Source organism: Geospiza fortis, unplaced genomic scaffold (assembly GCF_000277835.1).
Source record: "Geospiza fortis unplaced genomic scaffold, GeoFor_1.0 scaffold111, whole genome shotgun sequence".
Classification (NCBI taxonomy): Eukaryota; Metazoa; Chordata; class Aves; order Passeriformes; family Thraupidae; genus Geospiza; species Geospiza fortis.
This window is the reverse complement of record NW_005054321.1, coordinates 2,067,355-2,078,350: the sequence shown is the minus strand read 5'-3', so window position 1 is coordinate 2,078,350 and position 10,996 is coordinate 2,067,355. Positions and strand designations below refer to the sequence as shown.

Sequence of the window (10,996 nt, the reverse complement as noted above, 5' to 3'; positions counted from 1 at the left end):
GTGGGCCCCCGGGGGAGGGGCCCGCCGCCGAGACGTTTCCCAGAAATTCAGTCTCAAAACAGGAGCTCGCTGGCCTCGTGTGCCTTACAGCTGCTCGATTGTTGTACGGAGAGTAGGGAGGGGGCTCCGCATTGATTAGGACTTTATGTGCTTGATAGAAGCCGGCGCTTTGAACACTTAGGGGTTTTTATGTGAAGAACAGCAGACAGTCTTTGTAGTCTACTTATGTGTAATAAACTGGGTTTTGTTTTGTGCCTTGTGTTTTTTTTTCCTGTTTTTCTTCTCTTTTTTTCTTTATTTTTTTTTCTTTTGTGAAAGAAAAAGTCTAAAAAGGAGAGAAATTAAAACCACAGCATCATTTTCCCATGCAGCTATAGCAAGTATCCTGCGATCTCACATGATCGGCTGTCCTGCTGGAGTGGAGTGTGGGAAGGTGTCAAAATATGTCTCTCAATCTCTCAAACTTTTTTTTTTTCTTAAAAGGGAAAGCCAGATGAATGCCAAAAGCGCTGCTCCCTTCTCTAGCCCTGCAGTAACAAACTACATGAGTGTATGTTATTAAGATGATGAAGATTAAATTTCTAGTTACTAACGTGCTATCAAAACAGCAAAGGGGGAAAAAATCTTGAAAAATTTATGAAAATTAGTCTGATGGTCTCCTTTTAATAATAAGATCGCTCCCAACCCCAACAGACAGTGTAGGCTGGAATTCCACAGGGCTTTTTTGTGGTCCTGATTATTTTAATAATACTTTGTGCTATGTATGTAGCACCTTTCATTAGAGGATCACAAAGTGCTTTGCAGTCACTAATTAATTAAACCTCACAACACTCCTGTGAGATAGGTAAGTATTACACATATATTAAGCTGAGACACTGAGAGTTAATGATTTTTTGCTGCATTATTCTGGGAAAATGATTGATGTTCAAGCACCATATGTGCATTATATGTCTTTGTGTGGGTGTGTAAAATATATGAGTGTAAAAGTATTAATTTTACTATCCCTTAACAAAGATGTCCTACTTGAGCCTGTTGAATATAAATGTGTATTTTAATTTAATTTTTTGTTGCTGCAGCGTATTGACTGATAATATCACAGTCTTCATATACCCTTGACTCAGTTTGCTCTTTGTCTGCTTGTGCATCTACTTGTACAAAGAGTAGTCAGTGGCATATCATAAAATTCAAACTTATTTCTAGATGGATTATTCTGTTAAAAAGAGCGTATGACTAAGATCTGACCTAAACCTGCAGCACAAGCACCAGGCAACAACCATTCTGTTGCAATAGGCTTTGATGACAAGCCGTCACATTCAGTAAAAGTAATGAGCAACAACAGTGACCCACTGGGGAGCTGGTGATCAGCAGGTAATTAGCCATTATCTTCACCACTAGTACGAAACTATTGATTACCAGAATTTGTTTTTTCTTTTTTTTTTTTTTAAGAAGTTCAGTAATCACTATGGTAATTAATTATTCTGAATTACAAACTGGATCTAGAAGAAGTTTTTGTTTCCAGGGATAAACTGATGTGAGTGACTGTTGAACAGAATATTGCAGATGTATGAACCACATAGAGTAGCCTTGCCTGTTTTTGAGAGAAAGTACATATAGCTGCAGCCTGGGCCTTATCCAAAATTCCCTCAGCTCGAGAAGTCCTTTCATTCACATCAGGCTTAGTAATTCTTTTATTATGGGCAGATCACTATTTTCAGTGCTGAAAAGCCAGGTCCCAAAGCCTGTTGTTCACTTGGCTTCTTTAATAGCACCCAGCAAATGTGCTTACAATTGCAATGGCACTGGAGACCATTGATGAAGCTATCATAATTGGATAGCAAAATGGAGAGGTGTGGGAAGTTGTCTAACAATGAAAGTAACACCACTAATTTTGTTTGAAGTGGAACACAAGGCAGCCAGCAGAGGTTAACTTACAACTGCTGATGGAGTTATTTAGATGCCATTAACTATCCCATTAGGCCAGTCCCATGATGATGCATGTGAATTTTTAAGACACTTTCTTTCTACAGCTCATTTTCAACAGTTACTTTAAAGTTATTTTAGACTTTGTGTTTGGTAAACATTAGCTCTGAGATATTTTTTGTCTTTTTGTGTGAGTGCGTGTGCTTGCAGGAGCAGGAGCTCCTTCTGAGGAGAAGAGAGCTATGGGATTTCTCATGTTGGAGGGAAATGGAGAGCAGCAGACTCTATTTGTATAGTGTCCAGTAATAGATGCATGGGAATGTACAATAGGTATAATAATGTTTTTAAGTGAACGCCATATTTTGAATGCATAATTTAGGAAGGAAAACCTTTTTTTTGTTTTGTTTTGCAGATATACAGATCAGCTCTCAAAATGTCTTCTGTGTCTTCCGTGCATCTTCTAAGACAATTGCATTAGCCCGCCTGCTAGTTGACTAATAGAATTAATAATTGTAAAAAGCACTCTAAAGCCACATGCCTTATGAAGTCAATGCTGGGTATGATTTTACAAGTATGTGATCTATTTTTTCAAGTGAAATTGTTAACCGAAAACGTTCTTGGCACACAATAAAACATTGTGCAATCTGTTATTTGTCTTAGAGATAATAATTTCAGAGTGGCTATATTCTTTCTGTATCTAACTTATGACTTGCTAAGGGATGGTTTCTTCAATTTAGGAGTATTGCAAATGTAGTTTTATTTACATAATACGTCTCTGAAAAATGATAGTGGTGGAATTTCGACAACAAAAAATCCCTGTGTCTTTTCTTACTGTCCCCTTATGTGGATATCAAATAAATGACAGATGATTTTTCAAAAGCCAAAAGAAAAAAGAAGGCAAAATATTTTAAATTCAACTTAAGGAAGTCAATGTTATCTTCTTTCTTCTTTCCTTTCTTTCTCCAAATGTAGAATGTTGCATGAAAAAGCTCCCATTAGGCAGATACTGTTTCCTTTTTCCCCCTCCATTAACAACCCAGACTTACAAATGTATTGGGAAAATTAGAACTAAAGTAGCTAGATCTACTGTCCAGTTAGCCTGTAGAGAGTCTAGATTTTTCTTTTCTTTTCTTTAAAGGGACTTTTTTCTGTCCTTTTCTCTGACTTTCTTCTGTCAGTTGTCATGAAGATAGCAAATCTCTAAGCTTTCCTTATCTGCCAAAAATATCTGTAACAAAAACATTTTAGAATATTGCATTTAGTCTTGTTTAATTTTGACTGAGGTAACAGTCATGATGTTTACTTTCTTGATTTCTGATTTTTCTTCACTGCACAGTCAGGACTTCTTTCTCTGTCGTCTGCCACGAATTGCATTTAAACGGAAGTTATTTTGAAAATGGTTTGGGATGTGTAACAGGAGAAAAGTACATACTTAGCTGAACACCTATCAGAGATACTCACAGATATTTTTAGTGTGTGTTAACCAAGAGCATTCATGGAGTCTCACAGAGAAGTAGCACTGCTGAAAGGCTGATGACTATCTTTGTACCTTGAATTATATATGTTTGCATGTTGTTTTAGTAGGCTGAGTCTATATTGTAATAGTTCTCTTACTACAGCAGAAAATATTTCTTTTCTCTGAGTTCTGAGTGACTTCATGGTTCAGAAATTATTGGGGACAAAGGAGTCCAGTTTAGTTCACACATCCCCTGGTAGGTGTAGTTGATTTTAAAGAGAAGACATTTGGTTCCCAAGCATACGTGTCTTCTGCAGTAAGGCATTGCAGTAGGCATTTAAGAAACTATTAAGACCACACGGAGTGTCAAAATTTCTGTAACATGAGCTGGCATTCTGTGTGAAAGCCGCCTTGCTGTAGCCCATGCTGCCTGTGGATCAGCTCAACCACAAAGACAACAGAGCCAGCCCAAGACACAAGTTGAACATTTCCCCTACGAAGTTGTCTGTTTTTATCAACAGAGCATATAGTGCCCTTTCATGTGGAGCAGATGTAAATAAGAGAATGTACAGATGCCTGTTCTTTTATTTTTAACCTCTGTCCCCAGCCTTGCTTCTCGAAGTACTGTTTTGAGAAGGTCGTCCACGGCTTTCAAAGGTCTGGATACAGCACATTTGGAGCACATCAGGGCTGCTCCCACAGCCTTCAGGGGGTCCTCTCTTAGCAGAGCAATGTCTATCTCCAGTGCCTTTGTAGGGCTGGGCCAGGGCTGGCCTGGGATGGGGGCTCAGACTTGAGTCTGTAGCTCACATCTCATGTGTGGTACTGCAGGCTGCTGCCACCAGACCACACACAATCTGGCAAAGAGAAACATCCATCCTTGTATACAGCATTGGCAAAGATTAAGAGCATAGAAAAGTTGAGGCACATCTGTCTTCTGCCCATAGTTAGCATGTGAACACAAATGGATCAAACCAGCTGGTGATGAATATCAAATCCAGAACCACACAGCTGAGAAAGCAGGGGAGTTTAATATATATATTTTCTCTTAAATAGAGTGGGGAAGGTGAAGTGGATGAGGAATTTGATTTAGTATCTGCATAGTGTGTTTGCTTGTCCTTCCATAATCTCCCCTGTTCAGAAAGCAGCTAACTCATCGGTGGCAGACTCCCCCTTTCTCTCTGATCCTTATTGCTGTCCTGTCTCAGCTTTCTTAAATGGATCCTGGAAGTGTACTTGCAGATTTAGCAATAGTGGCTATGTCTGCAAGGAGGACTGAAAGGCTTGGCTGATGAGATCCATGTGGATTCCAGGTGTTTTCAGGGCAGATCCTGGCTCAGCCACACGGTGATGTCAAATGTCTGGATCCAGGCCTGTAAAGTTTTATTGACAATGGGCTTCCTAATAAAGTTAGTTTTTCTTTGTTTGGCAAATAGAACTAATTACATGAATAATGGACTGTGGGGCTAGACTCTAGAATATCCATATAATCCTGTTTGAAGTTTATGGGCAGTAGGAGGGGGAACTTTTGCTATATGGAAACTGATACCTGCTTAGGAAAATACTTTCTCTGAAACCTCAAGTACTTACTCTCTCCTAAATCTGTTTTCTTCCTAATAACTTGTTTAAGTTCTTCTTAAGATTATGTCTTTTAGGTCTGTTTTTGCAAAGCTATGTTATATGTGAAGGTACTGTGTATGAACATTAGACATCAAAAGTTTATTTTTTCCCTTAGTTTTTAAAAATTATTTTAAAAGAAGCATTAATTTAAAATTCTTCATGCCAGACCATTATCATCCCAAAAGTTAATGAAACCTGCTTCTTATGGAAGTGTTTTTTTAGGTTTTTTATAGTTCTCTTTTTAGTTAAGTTTAGTCTCAGTGTGCTAATTTTTTAAAAGTTTTCTGCATAGCTTAAAAACCTAATCAACAAAAATTTTCTGAAAAGTTGATGTACTCAATATATTCATATAGTTCAGAATACTTTTAAAAGTGTCAGGTTTATAATCTGTTATATATCTTGTATATCTGGAATAATTCTATAGGTTTTTTTTTCTTTTTTTTTCTTTTCTTCTTTTTTTCTTTTCTCTCTCTCTCTTTTTTTTTTTTTCCTTTCTTATTTCTTTTTCTGTGGTAGATATGGTCCGGAAAAAGAATCCCCCTCTAAGAAACGTTGCTAGTGAAGGTGAGGTACAGACCCTTGAGTCTACAGGTACTGAAAGTGAAGAGTCTGGAAGGAAAAAAGAATTTTCTGCAGAGCAGATGCAAGAAAACACTGACCAGGGTGATGCGGCAGAGTTAAGTAACAAGGAGGAACTTTGCATGCATGTCCAAGAGCCATCTTCCAGTGTTAAAAAGGACTTGAAAAGCTCAGTGCTGAGTGAAAAGGCTGGCTTCAATTATGAAAGCCACAATAAGGGAGGAAATGTTCCATCCTTCCCTCATGATGAGGTGACAGACAGAAATATGCTGGCTTTCTCATCTCCAGCTGTTGGGGGAATCTGTGAGCCCTTGAAGTCTCCTCAAAAATCAGATGCAGATGACACCCAAGATGTGGTCTGTACCCCGTCAGGAGATGCAGCGGAGACAAATGAGGAGCATCAGATGTCGCCAAAAGCTTCAGATGAAACAGTGCAAGTGCAAAGTGGTCAAACCGATGGCCAAGGCTCAAGCCCGGTCCCCATGGCCTCAAAAAACCCACAAGTGCCTTCAGATGGGGGTTTAAGGCTGAACAAATCAAAAGCAGATTTGTTGGTAAATGATAATCCAGATACAGCACCTCTGTCTCCAGAGCTTCAGGACTTCAAATGCAACATCTGTGGGTATGGTTACTATGGGAACGACCCCACAGATCTCATCAAACACTTCCGCAAGTACCACCTAGGACTGCACAACCGCACCAGGCAGGATGCTGAGCTCGACACTAAAATTTTAGCTCTCCACAACATGGTGCAATTCAGCCACTCCAAAGACTTCCAGAAAGTCAACCGCACTGTGCTTTCAGGGGTACTGCAGGACATCAATTCCCAGAGGCCTGTCCTATTAAATGGGACTTACGATGTGCAGGTTTGTATGCTCCCAGCCTCCCCGCTTCTGCTCGCTGCCTTCTCAGCTGCAAAGCCAGATCTTGCAAAGCCTGTCCTACCTACGTGATTCCTGTATCTCATATAACCTGCTTAAGCCCCCAGAACTGTTTTGGTCTATTTTAGCCAGGCTTTCTGCAGGTCTGCTGAGCGTAGAGGGGTATTTGGCTTTTTGACCAGTGACATTTCCGTGTAGGATTTAGTTGTTATGGTAATCAATAGCAAGAGATCTTATTCAGCAAACGGGCAAACGGCTGAATTGGTAATCATATCTGAAGGATTTACTGTCACAGAAAGAAAAGAGCAAATAATAATGAAAAATAACAACCAGATAGACAAAAGACAGCAGCTGGAAATTAAAAATGTAATCCTAAATTATCAGCTGCTGGGAGTCAAGATTTGGTTTATTGATTCTCTATTAAGATAAAATAAATGGCAAGTCTTGGCAGCTCTGAAGTTGTCTAGTGCCAGAAAAACAGGATACACAATGGATATTTAAAACATTTCAAAAAGTAACAGTAATCCATGCTGTCCTTCATGTTGTAAGCCTGTAAGAAAAGGATTATTGCCTCAGTCATTCTCATCTAGTTGAAGTAGGAAAAAACCCCCAGATACTGCTGGGAAAAAGAAATCTTTTTTTTTCCATGAAAGAATGAACTCAAAAGTTTTTCATGGACTCTTTGTTAGTTTCTTATCAGCCAGTATTTAATTAGTTTAAAAAATTGATGATGCTTTAAAAAAAAAATTGGACTTTTGGAACTGAGAGATACAGTAGGATATTTCAGTATTCTACATGATATAAAAATTCAGATTTTAAGAAAAATCAAACCAAAGTAATGAAGTTTGCATACCATACATGCTCAAATGTCCATCCATTTTCAAGTGCCTGCATACATGAAAACATTGTAGTAATCACCAGATAAAACCTACAGGGTATGTTAAAATAAAAAGGTAGAAAGGTGGAAATTATGCTTGCAGAAGCCACAGCTGTAGTAAAGAAATTTTGCAAGACAGGTTAAGATGGCTAATGTCTAACATCAAGGAAGAAACCAAAACCAGAAAACAAGTCAGGAACTTGAAGCTTTTCAAATTATTTAAACTTTTTCTCTTTTTGAAGAAACTCTACAATTCCTTTGTAGAACAGCAAATCAAACTACGGTCATTACTATGCGTAAAAGCTGCAATCTTTGAACTGCTGTCCTACTAAAAGATTACTGTCTCATGTCAGACACTCTGTCCTGTCAAACTCTGATTAGAAAGAAAATATGTGATACAGCTAAAAGAGGTTAGAAGTTAATAATGTCCAATTGTGAAATGATGATTTATAATTAGCACATAGTATGATGTTAATACCTGGATTTCCTCCTATAGTTTTGGTGTGGTGACTCCAGGGACAGCATCTTAGAGCAACTGATCCGTGCTGTCAGGAAGACATTCAAACTAGAACAGCTCTGACATACAGTATAGAGGAATTTGAGTTTCTAAACACACTTTCATTTCCTCCAAACAATTGTTTCGTTAGGTCCTTAGTTATTTATAGGAAAGTTTATGCTTGATTAGAATGAGCTGGATGCTTTTCCTTTGCAGTGCTCTCAGAAATAAAACAGATGTGTGAGCTATCTCAGTTTGAACTGATAGAATGAGAAATAAAACAGCTGAACCTAGACTATACTTGTCTACTAAACTCTGGCAGTAAGATACTGCAGGGGAGACAAAAAGCGCTAGGAAACAGTCCATAGATAATCTACTTAAGATCAGTCTTTTCTCAGACAAAAAACATTTTCCAAAATAGAACAGACAGCCTATACAATGTTGGCTGTTTATTTGAAAGAAAAAAACCCTTCACCTAGAAAATTAATTTTTAAGGGTGCTAGTTTTCCCTGGTCAATATGGGAATAGAAGATTAAATAAGCTTTTGTGGCAAATGCCATACTTCATCAATTGCACGTGTGCCAGGCGTTGATCCAGAACATGTCAGAAGATAAGTAACTGATTAATATTTTTATGCGTCCTCCTCCTCCACTCCTGATTCATAGCAGCTTTGTGAGATTCATGAACAAAGTAAAAGAACATTTGAAAATCCCTTTTGCATCCACACATGTTTATATTACTCCTATATCCATTTTGAAGGGTTTTTTCTCATGCATCTGAATGGCTGGCATCTCCCGCCACAACAAGAGATCATATTGATTGGTGCTTCAGTTAAAATCAGTTCAGTCAAACTCCTGTATAACATGAGAGGGGACTGAACCTGAATAAGAATAATTGGTTCACATTAACACTATTATTTTGTATAGGTACTGGGCTAAATGAAAATAATCCCTTGTAATTAACTTGAAATAGTAATGAACTGGGCTTAGGATCTGGTTTATTGATCCCCTTGCACTTTGCAAATGGTTCTGTTGTAGCTAGGCTGGAAGTTATCGATAGATTTATGGTCTCAGGCCATGGAACTGGGCACAGAAGCCAGAGGATGAAGATGACTGACTTTGATCTGGCTCACAGTAGTCAGTTGGAGATGATGGTGTATGGAGATTTGTAGTAGTGAGGGATGCTATGGAGCCCCACAGTTTGCATTCATAACAAAGGCAAACAAAAAGCAATGGGAAAATGTCTGAGTGCAGGAAAATACAGTATCTTCTATCCTATCTGTAGAGATCTAGGAATGTGGTCCATTTGCTGAGGGCTTGGAAAAAGAAATCAAATGTGGTTTTGGACTTGTATCACAGAAGTGAAGTTAAACCTCACCCACAGCCAAAAAACACCCTCCCAACCCTAAAAGCAGCTTTTAGGGGTTGTAATCAGCAAAACTGGGGATATACATATGGTTTCACAGGTATTCAAATATTGGGAGTGTGTTTTGTAGTACCTAAAGAAAATTTGTCTGGGAACTGTGTAAATAATCCAGTCTTTCTGGCATTCCTATTGTGCAGATTTTAACTTGATATGAATATTTAATGCAGCAAGATTCCTTTGTCTTTTTAAAAAATGTTATTTTCTGTTGAAAATCTCCTGTACTCTTTGTTCCCATTTTTATTTTCAAAGGTTTTTGGTTCATTGAGTTACAATAAATTCCATAGAATTGGGTGAAATCACTCAGCTGTTTCTGGGAGATTAACTTTCTTGCCAGTATAGATTTCAGAAAACATCACTGTCACATCTCTGAATTCCCAGGGAATGTGTTAATCAGCTTTATAGCTTTTATCAAAATAATATTTAAAGTGAGTTCAGTGGATCTTTTGCTGATGTGCCCCCCATTACTTTTTCTTCACATTTAGTTAATTGATCAATCTCTATAGGCAGCTTTGTCTTGCTGGATATTTGAGCCTGTGTAAGGCTTTATGGACGTGCCTAAAGCAGTAGCCTTTATTCTGGATCTAAAGACTTCACTTAAAGTAAAATTCATGTGACTAAGTTAACAGCTATGATGCTGAAAGCTATTGCCTTTGCTGCTGTATGATTAAGTCTCCTTCTCTGTTTGATCTAATGACTCTTTAATGTGTATGTTAACGTCTGGAGACAGGCAAGTTGCTGGCAAGTAGAGGGCAGGCAGTCTTTTTCTAACCCCCAATTTTTTAATGAGTAGTAATTGGGACAGCTTCAACAGGATGGCTGGAGAGTGCTGTCTTCCACATAGCAGCCTATAGCTAAGGCGTAGGACATGCCCAGCAAAGGTGAAGAAGCAGGCTTGGATCCCCTCTGACAGAGCAAGGAAAGGAACCTACTTTTCCTGTTTCCTGAACAAGTGTTCAAGCCATTAGGCTATTGTATAAAAGGGAGCGTGACCCCATTTCCTGGTGTGTTTTAAAAGAGAATAGCATCCCTCGAAGAAAGGACAGAAATGTCTGTGTTCAGGTAGGGGTTTTAGATGGCATGTCCCAAGGGAGAAGGGTATTTATGCAGCCATGAATAAAGACAGACTGCAGTGCTCAGCAGTTCTTATGGTTGCTTCATATTGTGTATGCTACCTTTGAGGTGCTTCCTGCTCAGCATGGCCCTGGTTCTGGAGCTCGTTGGCACAGATCTACCTCCTCTTCTATTCTGACATTAAAAAGATTATGACTGTACAATTTATTTTTTTTTTTAATTTAGTCCTCTGATTTTGATTGTTTCATGGTTTTAGATCTAGACAGACATACAAGAAGACAAATTTCTGAAAAAGCATGGCCTGATAAAAGCCATCATTAGGTTTGTTGATTGCATTTCAATGCACCTGGGGGTGGGGAGAAAAAGAAAAGGAATAAATTACTGCATTAGCTACTACTCCACAGAATAAGAAGAGATTATTGACAGTTGTTTTCTTCTATGGTTCTAGACATCCAGTATTGTAAGAGTTGTCTTATACCACTCAGCCTAATGCTTTATCATATGTGAATCACAGAATGATTTGGGTTGGAAGGGACCTTAAACCTAATCTAGTTCCAACCCTCCTGCTATAGGCAGGAGCATCTTCCAGTGGACTAGGTTGCTCAGAGCCCCATCCAATCTGGCCTTGAACACTACCAGGGATTGGGCATCTCTGGGTGGAGTATCTACTG

General features: G+C 38.6%; 1 protein-coding gene across 2 annotated transcripts in view; it reads left to right on the top strand.

The window, feature by feature from the left end:
• The first annotated feature begins 2,330 nt into the window (after window positions 1–2,330).
• TRPS1 (transcriptional repressor GATA binding 1) overlaps window positions 2,331–10,996 on the top strand; it is a 172,523-nt gene continuing 163,857 nt past the window's right edge. The window contains exons 1-2 of one of the 2 annotated variants that reach the window (XM_005420688.2): window positions 2,331–2,491; window positions 5,513–6,441. In XM_005420688.2, coding sequence (XP_005420745.1) covers window positions 2,455–2,491; window positions 5,513–6,441 — 966 coding nt within the window. In that variant the 5' untranslated portion in view covers window positions 2,331–2,454. The remainder of the gene's footprint in view (window positions 2,492–5,512; window positions 6,442–10,996) is intronic. The other variant, XM_014306892.2, reaches the window with a different exon arrangement.